This window comes from Cololabis saira, chromosome 24, assembly GCF_033807715.1.
Source record: "Cololabis saira isolate AMF1-May2022 chromosome 24, fColSai1.1, whole genome shotgun sequence".
Lineage (NCBI taxonomy): Eukaryota > Metazoa > Chordata > Actinopteri > Beloniformes > Belonidae > Cololabis > Cololabis saira.
In genome coordinates this window covers 9752101-9765554 of record NC_084610.1, presented here as the reverse complement: position 1 = coordinate 9765554, position 13454 = coordinate 9752101, and the positions used below count along the sequence as shown (strand labels likewise).

Here is a 13454-nt window from a genome sequence, read left to right as displayed (position 1 = left end):
ACTGTTGTAGTGACATTTGAATTATAGTTATGAATAAAAAAATAAAAACATTATTACTATTTGTTACATTAAAATATCACAATGTGCCTGGTGGAATGTGATTGACGTTTTTCAGAGCCAAATAGAGTTTACCACGTGGTACACTCATTTAAGTTGGTTTACAGAGCTTTAGTTCTCCACTGTCAAGGCTTTGTGCGTGCATATTTTTATTTGTGTGTTTCCCTACTGTCAGATTACCTTTGTCATGCTGCCTGAACTGGTTTGTCTTGTCCTGTCATTAGCATGTTGAGTTAGGGGTTTGTTTGAGCAACACATTCGTTTTCTCTGTCTGTACACATTATCATAGAGTTGTGATAACTAACGGAGCATTGCAGCTGCTTGCACTAACATGCACATCTAAATTTAACATTTTATGGACTAACTTTATAATGCCTGGAGAAAAGAATTCACACGTTTCTAATTTCTCAAATCAATAGATCTCCAATTAGATTGCAATTTTTAGAAATTATGCTTTTTTCTGCATTGTTCAGAAGCATTTAAAGGGGACATATTGTGAAAAAATACCTTTTCTGTTCTTGAGAGTTATTTGGATGTCTGAAGTGACCATCAAATTCAAAACTGACATAAGACTGAGTGATAAATTCAGTATGTAATTATCATACTGAACTAAACTTAACTTGACATCATGGGTAGTGACAAAGCTATAACACATTTCAAAAGGCTTCGAAAGAACCTTTGAAAGGAAAAAAAAGGAAATAATATGTATCTATGGCCTGTGCATTGATCTGCAACATATCATATTATTATGATGATCATCCCTGCGAAAGCTGTGCAAATCTTCACTGCAAAAACAGTAAATTGCACAAGGGATGTACAGTGGAACCCCTGGTCTGTTTGTTCCTACTCAGGTGTCCACTGAACAAACAAGCGGCATCCCTCCCGAGACTGCTCACCTGCCACACCCATGATTACCAACACTGACACCGGGGTCTGAACATGTCCTGCGGGCTGTGGGGTGTGGGCTCCTGTCTGCTCACGCCCACCTGGCCTGCAGTCTGTGTGGTTTGTGTAAACACTGATAATGGCGGTGAGGTGGCTCAGAGAGGAATCGTGCTTTATCATCACGGTATCCATGCTTGCTGTGTCCAGGCCCAGCCCTATTCTCTGTGTGCAGCCGACCGGCTTCCTGTGTTTGTGCAGATTTCAATCAAAAAGCCTGAGTCAAGACTGAGTCAAGCGGGTTGTAAGAAAGCGGAAGTGCGATCGTTTTGCTTTCAGTATAAAAGTGAGTCATTTAGTGAAAAATAAAAAAATCTGAGCTATTTTACTTTGGGATATATCTGAGAAAAATGCTGCTTATACATTGAGATAGATGAATTAATCAGTCAATTCGTTCAAAATAAAGACACCTTTACCAAATTGTCCACGAAGATGGAAACTACAGACACCTAAACAACACTAAAGACTCAGAAATTATACACAGAAAGAAAGAAAGAAAGATGCCCTACAGAGACCTAGAATAACTGCAAAAAGATATATTGTATAAGATGAACCAATGACTTCCACAGATAGGACAGAAGTAGATCAAAATGTAATAAAAATGAGCTCACAAAGGTGGAAATAAATAAGAAAACGGAAAAAAGAAAAGAAAAACGGAATTCGACAAATATAATAATTAAAACAGAACTGTGGTAATAACACAAAAAAAGATATGGTATGACTACAAAAACTGGTATGATACATTTGGACTAAAAATAAAATACAAAATGATCACATTGAAATGCAATATCATTTTAAAGTGTCAAAATAATTGTGTTATACAAATAAACTTGGCTTGCCTATATGTTGCCCTGCAGTTAACTGGCAACCAGTTCCAGGGTGAACCCAAGACAGCTCTAGCAGACCCCTGCGACCCTGAAAGGAATAAGTGAGTGTATATAATCGATAAATGAAACAAAGATGAAGAACAAAATAACCTGTAATAGTTTGAGCTCCTTTTTTGCTAGGGGCCTATAGGCAGTACTCGAGATGAGGGGGGGTGGCATCCCCCCTGAAATAAAAACTGTCAAAATCCTCCCCCCTGTAAAACTGCCATCCCGCCTTTTCATCCCTTATGTCATTTCATCAATGAATGTGGTTTTACTGCTATTTCAACATTTAGAGTCATCACCAGAAAAATAACACCAGAAAAATAACTTGTTTGACAATTTTCACCAGTTTTAAGTACATTTTCACTTGAAATAAGTAGAAAAATCTGCTAGTGGGGCAAAATTTATCTTCTCATTACAAGCAAAAAAATCTTGTTCCACTGGCAGATTTTTCTACTTATTTCAAGGGAAAATCTACTTGAAACAGGTGAAAATTGTTGTTTTTTCCAGAGATGAGTCTTGTTTTAAGTGTAATGAGATTTTTTTTACTAAAATGAGACATTTTAAATAAGAAATAAGACAAATATTCTTGTTAAGATTTTGAGTTTTTGCAGTGATCCATTTTACTTATCCTGTGAAGGACAGAGGCATATTGATGAGTTCAGAAAACTGTTTTTTATTGTTGTGTTTTGATGTATTTGATGTAAGCCCAGTGGATATTTAAAGCTTACAGAAGGCTGCATTTAACTGCTGCTATGTCATTCTTGCAGTATTTCTGCAGGTGTTTTGGTCAGTGCTATTATTTTTTTAATATATCATATTATTTCTAATCAGTACAAATTATCTGTCCCCATATGATAAAATCCACCATCCCCCCTGATTTTCTTTTACAAATCGAGTACTGCCTATAGTCCATAGGCTTGGGGTGATTGATGGATGGAAAGTCCCCATGGATATAAATATAAGGTAAAGTCAGTCTATAAAAAGAGACATTTTCTTTTCTTTTTTTAAATGTACATTTATTCCTTTTTTAGTCAAGTATGTTTATTTCTAAGAATGTCAGAGAGGCTTTTATGTTGAAGGTCCGGAGCGGAAGTGGCGGTTTTGCCGCTGGTCTGACGGCGGGAGTCGAGCAGGAGTCGCTGCCACCTCAACATGGAGTAGCGAGGCGCAAGCGTCCACTTCTGTACAGAGGAATCCCGGGGTGGCTCCGTCCAATTCACCGCCGAAGCCCCCTGCAGATGATACAGCGGCCGTTTCTTCTCAAGGCGAAGGGAAGCCCGGCTTTTATTTGAAAGATGGCGAACGACTCCCCGGCTAAAAGTCTGGTAGACATAGACTTGGCTTCATTGCGGGTGAGTGCTGCCGACCCGAGCCCATGTTTTTCTGCACCCTTTGTTGTCTCTTATTTTCCGCAGTCCCTCGATAAAACAGACGGATTTCAACCTGCCCGCCTGTGAGGAGGTCCCCCCCTGATTCTGGGGCTTTGTTGCCGGGAGGAGAAGTGTTTAAATGAGCGCTGGGCCACAGCGAGGTGTTGCCAGTGTCTGCTTTTCCTTTGTTCGAGATGCGTTTGGCATGTGAGGGAGACCAGGGTGCAACAGCTGGCTCACCCTGGACAATCCCATTGAGGAAAAAACAATCTAACCCGACCTTTTCTGGGTTTCTTTTCCTAATCAAACCTATCTGTCCTTTTTTGTGTGTTTCAGGATCCAGCTGGGATATTCGAGCTGGTGGAGGTGGTTGGAAATGGCACCTATGGACAAGTATACAAGGTTGGTTGGAGGCGCAGAGGATGGCCTGTTGTGTTTTCATAAGGCTCAACACAACCTATGTTGGGTTTTTTACTTGTTTGTTTGTTTTTCCCAGGAAGTAGCATTAAGTTGGATGATTTTACACCCTAAGGGGGTGATTAAGTTGAAACTGATGCAACCTATGACTTAGTCAGATGTGATTGTTAACAGTGTGTTTAAGGACTGAATCAGACCATTCACAGTCTGATGCTTCAGCTTCCTTACATCACCACATTTACTGAAAACTAGATGAGGAGGCAAGCATGGAGACACTGAATCCTGCTGGGTTTCTATCAGTTTGGGTCTCATTGTTTTTTTGGGGTTGGGGGGGCGGTTGTCTTTGCATTTAAAGATGAGTCCACATTTCATACCCTGCTTAAATCAGGTATTTGTTTTCCAGCTCAGTGAATAGGAATCCCACTCTGGACCATCTGGTCCTGGTGTCAGATTTCCCAGCTGAAAATTAACATTGTTTCCGTGGAACAACGTTACTAAGGAGTGAAAATGAGCTTCGCGTGGAAGTTTAGGATGTCCTGACAGCTTTAAGTCGTCATGTTGGGCTCCATTTAGTTGCCCACTGTCGTATGACATTTAACAGCGCTGATATCTCATGTACTACGCATTGATTGTTAATAGTGTGAGTAGTTAAGCCAAAGGAAGGAAATAATACTTTGTGCATTAAGCAACAAGCTGAGCTGAGCATTTTGCTCTGACAACCCCCCAGCACCCCAAACAGGGCTAATATCCACGTGCATGTGCTCATGTGGTTCCACACCTGAAACCAGCCCTGCAAAGTGTGGCTCCCATGAGGGAGTGTGATGCTCGCATCCTATCTTCCCACCAGATGGTTTTGAGCCGGCCGTACGGGACGGAGAATTACAGCTTCTCCCTCGTTTTTTCTTTTCTTCCTCCTTTAATCTCTATTTCCATTCACTGTTCAGAGCTAATTCTATTTGCGAATGCTGCTGCAGAAGAGAGGACTGTCAGATTAGCTTGCGGTCGACACAAAGACACGGCAGTTACAGCCTGCAGAAGATGAGCCGGTCCGTCTCCGGCGGAGTCCCAGTAGCCGTAGCTCTGCCGCGGTACCTTCCCGTCGATCAGCTGTCGATTGGCTGACATGTTGACCCGGATAAGCATGTGGCACATGAGCCCGTCCAGCGGACTGGAGCAAAGGGGGTATCTGTGAGGGGGGCTGCAGCTGTCCAGCTCCATACAGAACCTGCCCCGCTGCTCTCACAAAGCCCGGTTTGTCTTCACACTCGTTTGGGTCTCTCTAGGCCGGCAGTCGGTTAGATCCACAGAAAGGAGGTGTTTGTCTGCGGGGTTTCAAAGTCCATCCAACTGAATAATCACAACAGCCCCCCCCTCTAACTGAAAACGGGGAGGAGTTTGCTCTCCCTTTGAGGCCTTTTCTGCTGGTCACAGTTTGCAAGTCGCTTTTCAGATAACACAGTGTGACAAAGCTTCTCCACTCTTTTGATATTTAGTGACTTTTAATTTCTTTGAACCGTTTATCTAGTAGACTAAAAGTCACGTCAGAGTCAAGCGTTACAATAACTTTCCAATGAGCTGGTCATCAAATCAGACGATACAGTTGGATTTTTGGATGAAACTTCCCGTCTGTATCCTCTCCTTTTAGCTGCTAGGCGTCTTGTTTGCGCGGTTTCTGATCAGATCGGTCCAAATCTAAAAGCTTACGATTTAAGACGTTGTAGGAATTTATTGAAAATGTGTGTTTCTTGCTTTTAAAAGAGCCCCTGTAAAGTTTTGGCACTGACTGTTTAAAATTTGAAGCGATCTACCGTGATCAGACCCCCACTCGGGTTACATTTTTATCCTCTAAAATTCAAAAGAGGAAGCTGTTCTCCAAGACCAATAATGCCATGTCAAGGTTTTCATGAGCATGCTGCGCTGCTGGCGCGCTCAGGCCGCACTCTCCGCCAACAGGGCAGCCGTTGCCCCTGGAGACGGGCCAGATTACAGTCGACTTCAGAAGACACAGCACTTTTTCTGACTGATAGCCCCTGTGAAAATTATGTTAAATCTAAAGAGCTTTTCTTTTTAAATCGCTTAACTTTACTTTAGCCACCTGGCTGATTGGGATGAAAATTGGATCAATTTGATCAATGAACAGATTGGCAACACCTGTGTCTGCTTGTGGTTTAAAAAGGATGCTTAAAGGTGAAATAATAGCAGCGTTTGTGTTCTAATCCTGTTAAAAGGTTGAGTTTATGACTTTAGATTTGGTCCCCACGATGCCATACATTAATTTTTCTCAGAACCGTCTCTTTAACCGTCATAAATAATAAGTAAAACTCCATCTAATCCCTGTCAGAACTAACCAGTCGCATGTTGATTTATATTTTATTGGTCTGGCATGCAAAACCTGTCTCAAGTAATCAGTTTCAGTATTTCAAAATGTATAGCTACACTGCTTTACTGTGCTTCTCTTAAATTAAACAAAGAGCTTCTCTCCATCCTTATCAGTTGGCACTAAGCCAGCCAGCTTAGTAGACCTACTTGGGTGCCTCTTTCCTCGCCTATAAAGATAATAAGAAAGGACAGTCTAATGATAACACAGACACAGTTCCTCAAATTGTGCGTGGTATGCAAGGAAGATTCCCTCTGCTCCATATAATGGCCATATATAGTCCTGCCTGAGGCAGCAGCGCCCCTGCTGACCCCCCTGCTATGCATCCACGGCCTGTGCCAAGGCTGTGCCCACCAGTGTTTTTGCACCGTCATCTCCCCATGCATGATGCATGTTCAAATCAATGTCTAACTCCTGCTCTAATAGGAGGTAGCAACTACAAAAGATGAGTTCTCTATTTAAGTAGCACATGCATCAGGCTTTTCTGTCCTTGACATTAAGTGATGTCATGCACAAAAGAACAAATTAGCTCCAGCAAGCCATCCAGAAATAGATCATGTTTGATTTCTGCAGCTCAGTACCTCTTGTCTGCCATCTCCGCCTTTGTTTACTCCCCCGACCTCAGTGTTGGCCTCGCCCATGCCCTCAGAATACGAAGGGGTTGTCCTCAGGGGGGCGAGCTATGCCTGACGGGCACAAAGGGTGGGAGTTGCTGCTGAGGAGAGAGGAGAACCTCTCGTGCAATCTGTTAAATGCCTACTAGTGGCAGATGGTGCCGTGTGAGACCTACCTCAGGGTAGTGGACACGAAAGGTGTTGTGAATGTTTGTCCAAATATTAAGAACTGTAAGGTATTTCTGAAAGCTTCCCAGTGGATATTTAATCCAGTTTGCAAACAAGACTGCATTTTAGATGAGTGCAGCAGTTAAGGAAGGTGCCTCGCTCTGCTCAGCAGAGTTTGTGGGATGTGGGATGTCCCTGGATTTAAGGTTAACCCTCATTGACCCCTGTGAAGCCGGCTGCTGGGTATCCACAAATTCCTTGGGACAAAGGAAGACCAACTCCAGCTGTTAAGAGGATCAAGAAGAAGTCCCTGTCAGTAATCCAATGTTTTATGCCTGTAACAGTGATTTAAAACACACACGTGTGTGTGTATATGTAGGGATGCATAGAGGTATTGTAAATGTGATGACTGCTGCGTTGTAGAGGAGTGGGCTGGATGCCATTGCTGAGCCCTGCAGCAGTGCAGGTCCTGCCTGCCTAATTAATGGCCCTGACTTGTGAAGGTCCCGGGAGCCTGGCAGCTGATTGGCCGAGTAACGTTTAGGTCAAGATGCGAAGGCGTTGAATGCCTTGCTTACGATGCAGCCGTGGCTAGAGTCCAGTAATGTTCCCCACACTCTGTTTTCTGTCAACCACGTGCCGCATTAGCATGCAGAACTACATATGTTCACATTTTCAGTAGTTTAAGCCGTGAATATGAGATGAACTACCGCATCATCAGTGACCACACTGTATGTCTTTTGTCCCCATTTCCCTCCCCACAGTGACCCCCCCCCCCCTCTGCTTAATTGGTCTCACAAGACCCACAGTGTCCCCTGACTGGTCACACTGGCTGAACAAAACTTCCTGTGTTCGCCAGTGTACATGACACTGTCTGCGTGTAGCTCATCGAGCCGCCTCATTACTCAAGTGGTGTCGAGATCAGATACAAAGGCGCTAGTGGACAAGACAGTGTCTTGCTTGTGTTTCTCTTCAACATTTTCTGCAGATATCTTTTGTTCGAAGGGGCTGGCTGACGGAGACAAATAAATCTTCTGTGACGGGTGCATTTTAGGCTAAATCTTTTCTTTTTTTATGCACTAAATTTCCTCCATTCAGCAGTTTTCCCCCTCTTAGTAGAAATCCCATGAGCTGTTTTCCAAGCGTGTAAGTAGGCAGAGTAGTAAGTTATATTGTGGGTTTTTTTTTCTTTTTTTTAGTCGGTTTTGTGGGAGCACAACACCATGACTTCGTCTTTAATACTTACATGGGTCTCATCTGCTTTTTTTTACGCCCTTTTGTTGGTTTCCCATGATCAAGCTTCTACCCAGTCTCTTAGTTTCATCATGCTGTCATCCTTCTCCCCGCTTCCTCGTCTTTGGCTGCGCCACTTCCATCCTCGCATCTCCGGGGACGGAGTGTGTGTGTGGGAATTGGGTCAAAAAAAAAAAAAAAAAGAAGCAGACAAGCCCAGAGAAGCAGGGACAAGGCACGGCATGTCATGTGCTGCTGCCGCTGCTTCCAGCTGATTGATTATTTCTTTCCGTTGGGTTTATTTGATGCATGTTGCAGGCAGAGGCTGGGAGTTACTCACTCACCAGTTCAAGTGTCACTTCAGATTCTCACCCAAATGTAGGTGAAGGGGGGGCAGTGGGGTCATCTGTTCCTCGGTATGACATCCTCACCCCACTACACACACAAGCCCTTTCACCAGTGACCTTTCCAAGAACCATGCCATGCACTCTCACTGTTTGAACTAATAATATGACACCACGTTTATTTAGCACTGAGAAAACACGTCACTCAAATTCACGGCTCGGTTGTGATAAAATAGTTGCTAAGTGATGAATAATGTGAACGATTTTGGGAGGAAGGGGTCTTCGCTCAGCTCTGATTCAAAGTGTGTGGAAATGTTTGGAAGAAACGACTCCCCTTTTACCCACATTTGGCTGCATGCATAAACCACTAAATCCACTCTAAAACATGCTGCTTGAAATCTGCTTTCTTGACTTTTTTTCTTTTTAAGTGTTTGTTTAATAATGTGCGAGTTGAACTTCTCCAAACCCTTCCTATCAGCAGCTTTGTTCAGAAGCGGCCTCGCTTATCGCCGCTCCCTCGTCCAGTGAGATTTCTCTCCGACTCTGCTGATCAAGCTCACGTTGAAGAGTGCCTTTTCTTTCAGGGTAGATTTTTAAGTTAATGTCTCTGGCTCTTAAGGCGGTAAGTCATTTAGCGGTTTAGTGCTTAGCTGGAGAAGGGCCAGCAGCACATCTGGCCGCGGTTAAGGAGAGTTACGATGGAGGCTGGGGAGGACTGAGTGATAACTTGGTGCCTCAGATAACCAAACCCTCCAGCCACACCTATCTGGCTGCTTCAAGAGTGTGTTTGGAGGGTCTGGTACATCAGGGGCCCAGATTACAATCAGTCCTTTTTTTCCTTTGCAGCCAGACAGTATAAGGCATAGATATGCACCTTTTATGATTATTGAAATGGATTAAAAAGGTAAACGGTTATTTTTTTAAATCTTGCATCAGACGTTTGAGATTCTGTCAGGATGTCGTCACATTTAAATTGTCCATTCGAGACGGCACTGATGTGCGTGTATTGGTGTCTGTGTGCAAGTAAAACAGCTGTAGTTTGAAGTCGATATCGATGCACCTTTAAACCAGCGGTGCAGTAGGAGACAGCTGAGTGTGTCAGGGCGATGACAGCAGAGATGTTCTTGTATGGGATTAATTAATGCTGAAGCATAATAACGTTGAATCACTGTTTTATTTGATGGGTTCTTTGGTTCTTTGCATATGTTAAAAAGGAAAAAAACAAAAATTAAATTGCTGATTTTGATGGTACTTACCATGGCAACGGTGGAAGCTTAGAAGTGCAAGAGATGTGTTTGATATTTGTTGCTAAGATTACACATGAATTAAACAGAATACCATTATTTGATCTCGACTCGTGGACCCCGATGCCACATTTTTGAATTGTAATAGTTTTGAAGCTCTTTGAGCCAAATAAACGTGTAGTCATAAGAGTTTTTAAACCATATTTAGCCACATTTAGTCCTTTTTTAACTGCAATGATGAGCCTGCACAGCCAAGATTTTTACCCGTGTTACTTAGTAATATGATGTGACAATAAAGATTGAATCTTGAATCTCTTTATTTCCTGCATTTCTTATTATGGTATTATTGTATGGATTTATTGGAGGTTTCATATAAACATCCTATGTTTTATTAAGCTTATTCATTTGTAATAACTCATGCAGCATGGTTTGAATACCAAAGATACCATTCATTGTATGTTTAGCACTATGAATGAATGGGGTAAAGATGTAAAAGTGGATTATTGAACTTAAATGTAAACCAAGCGCTCTTATCTATTGTGTTAAGTGTAGTCTCCCAGGTATTTTGTGGTATGAGTGGGACAAATCTTGGAGGCATAGATGACTGGGAAACACTAAATGATAAAAACCTCAGGCTCATAAAATTTGCTATGAGAGAAAAGAAAACGCATCCTTATATCCGTCCGAACCACGGAGGCTTATATTATAAATGAACCCAACGTAAACAGACATCTCTGTCCGGCTGCCAGAGTTGAGCAAACATTTATGAGAGCAAAACTAAGATTGTTATAATTAACTTTCATCAGAGACTGCCGTTAAGAGAGATTAATGGCGTTATCATTTAGCTCCGTCCCACCAACCTAATACAGGAGTCGCTGGAGAGCAGAGACTTCTGCTCATTTTAAACATCCCCCAAGAAGGAAATTATTTATTTTTGCATCAAAAATATGCCTACAATTTTCAATTATTTCTCAATGAGTAGACCATCATCCTTTATTTTGTAATGGAGGAGCATCATCTGGCCAAATTGTTAGCTGACTAATATATTAGTGGATTCTTGATTAGTCATATTTAATTAAGTAGTTGTTTCTAATATAAATCTCTGTCCTTTCTTTTACATTTTCATCACTCAGCCTTTCAATCTCTCCATAAATTAATGAATTAGTTTAATTTACAGTCATGTCAGTATTTCCTGCTGTGCATCACTCATCTTAACCCTGTGTACTTAGTTTTTATACTACTACTGTCATTTAGCAGACTCTATTATCCAAAGCTGAATTACATTGAGGGAATTTAACCTGGGGAGCAATTAGGGTTAAGGCCTTGCTCAGGGGCCCAGGGAAGTTCATCTTGGTTTCCATTCCGGGGGTTGAACCTGGGTCCTCCACACCCAAGCAAGCCCACCTCTTTAGCCACTAGATTACCACTCCCCCTCTTTATATATTTTTTAATAATGCACAAAATAACCAGATCTGTGTTGGCGTATCTTAATTTGCACACGGTACAGTTGGAGTGTAATTGGAGTGTTATTGACAGAAATAAAAGCTTTGTCGGATAAATTGCATAGCTTTTTATTGATGAGAATATATCATCTTTTGCATTAGCTTCTGTTCCACCTGTGACCCGTGAACTCCGCTAACTTGCCTGCATATGAACCAGTAGCCGGTACGCGGGGCGCTGGCGGCTACAGTGTCAGCTCCCGTTGTTGTTTTAGCGGTGCTAACCCCTGGGATCAAAGTGGAGAGGATTAAAGTCATTGTAAAGTGTCCCCTCATGCCCTCCCTCTCCTGCCCGGTGAGAGGAGAGGGCCCCTAAGCCTGCACAGTGTTTATTGTCAGAATCCATGCACTTTCAATTGCCTTTGGAATGCACCGGCTAAGATGACAGCGCCGCTGCTGCAGGTGGGTGTCAGGGTGAATAAGGTCCGGACAGTGTTTAACAGGCGTGCGGGTGGCAGCATCGCTGTAGCGTTGTCCCAAAGAAGAAGGGGAATGCCCATGAAGTGGGTCAGCTCCCACAAATGTTTAGCTCCGTTCCAGGTTCTGGGAGGGAGGGGATGCAGAAGCCTCTATTTCGGTCCTTTTGTTTATGTAATGAATGGCAGTGGGGTGCTAGGACAGCAGGGAAGTCTGGGAATTCATGTGCTCATATGTGGTATGCACTGTTTGCACATGTGATTTGAGACTACTCTTCAATAGGAATTGATCTCAGGGGGTGTGAATCTCAAAATAGATTTTCGGTTTTATTTAAGCAGGTTTTTTTCATCAATTAACTTCATCTGAAAAATATTTAACGAGTGAGATGTCTTTCAGTTTCCCAGAACTTCTCAAATCTTAATTTTTCTCTAAGCATCCAAATAAATTACATTTAAACTATGAATATTTACGTTTCAAAAGGCGCAGCCAGAAAATGTTTGGTATTTTATAATAAAAGCAACTAATAAGGAGTGTAGATTGTTGACAATTAATCTTCTGTCGTTGGCCTTTCTTATTTTAAATATTTAATCCACTCAGCTGTAAATCCATGATTAAAACAAAGTTAAATATTTGTAAAGAGGTGGAACAGTGACTCACTGATCAGCTTTTTTAATATAACCACCGCTCCTGGTTCTGCTGGGAAACCTGCACCCTGGGTTTTACACTATTCACTCCGTGCCTCTCATCTAAAAACTCTCCAAACTCGATGGCATCTGTGGGAAGCAATCCCAATTCCCAGGGACCCCACCCCACAAGCCACAGGGCCTAAAGGATCTAATGCTGACATACCAGACACCCCAGGACGTCCACAGATGTTCTTTGTGCAGACCCCGACTCCTCAGAGCTCTTTCAGCAGCACGAGGTGGCCGTGCTCATTATTACACATGTGGTCATTACAACAGGGTTGATCATTATTGATATGTCTTTATTCAGTTAGACAAAACAATCCAATTGCAGATGTGACACCAGGAATGTTTATCTATGTTTACCTGCTAAATAATGGTACAATTAAAGGCACATGCTTACTTCTGTCATGTTTCTCTACAGGGTCGACACGTCAAGACTGGACAGCTGGCTGCCATCAAAGTCATGGACGTCACAGAGGTAAAACTAAACCGCGCACTAAGCACATGTACAATATTTAGTTTTTTACAATCAGACTGTAAACAACACAACTGATCTTGGTTAACATTTGCATTTGCACATGCTTTGGTTGTTTTTCCAGTCTGCCCAGAGATTTAAAGATTAATCATCGTCTCTGGTGTTTTATGTAGCGACTTTAAAACTTCAAGTGTAGGAATTTGAGTGACTAAATGTTGTGCTGTTACCATTGAGATGATGTCATCGTGGTCTGATAAGCCCCTCCTTCCTGGCGTTATAATAAACAGCAGGGGAAGAGCAGAGGCAACGGTGGCTGTTTTGGGTTGAAGTGCATCATTTACGAGCGAGCGGGCCCTCAGGTCCTGCTTACTGATGGTAGTGTTACACATTCACTTTTGCAAAAAAACACAAAGCAGAGTGTTTTGGACCCTACTCAGGCTGGCTGCGGGTCCTTAAAAAGTCTTAAATTCCATTTAGCTGAAATAAGGCCTTTAAATGTCTTAATTTGCCTTAAATCTCAATCGGAGGGTCTTAATTTTTGAATCTTAATTTTAGAGGGAATTTATCCAGTCATTAAAAAGTTTATTTCATTGTTTTGAGGAGAAACTCCTGCAGAGGTTCTGACTCTGTTGCCAGATTGAGCGGGTTTACGCCCAATCGGGCTGAAAAATATAACACTGGGCAGGTTGACCAAATTTGGGCTGCTTTTCCTGTTTTTTTACTAAATAGTTAGGATAAA

The 13454-nt window shown here is 42.3% G+C and overlaps 1 protein-coding gene across 8 annotated transcripts in view; it reads left to right on the top strand.

Annotated features, from left to right (window-relative positions):
• The first annotated feature begins 2990 nt into the window (after positions 1-2990).
• The window catches only part of LOC133425002 (mitogen-activated protein kinase kinase kinase kinase 4-like), a 32312-nt gene continuing 21848 nt past the window's right edge, over positions 2991-13454 (top strand). For all 8 annotated transcript variants that reach the window (XM_061715636.1, XM_061715638.1, XM_061715633.1 and 5 more), the window contains exons 1-3: positions 2991-3223; positions 3578-3643; positions 12662-12718. In XM_061715636.1, coding sequence (XP_061571620.1) covers positions 3167-3223; positions 3578-3643; positions 12662-12718 — 180 coding nt within the window. In that variant the 5' untranslated portion in view covers positions 2991-3166. The remainder of the gene's footprint in view (positions 3224-3577; positions 3644-12661; positions 12719-13454) is intronic.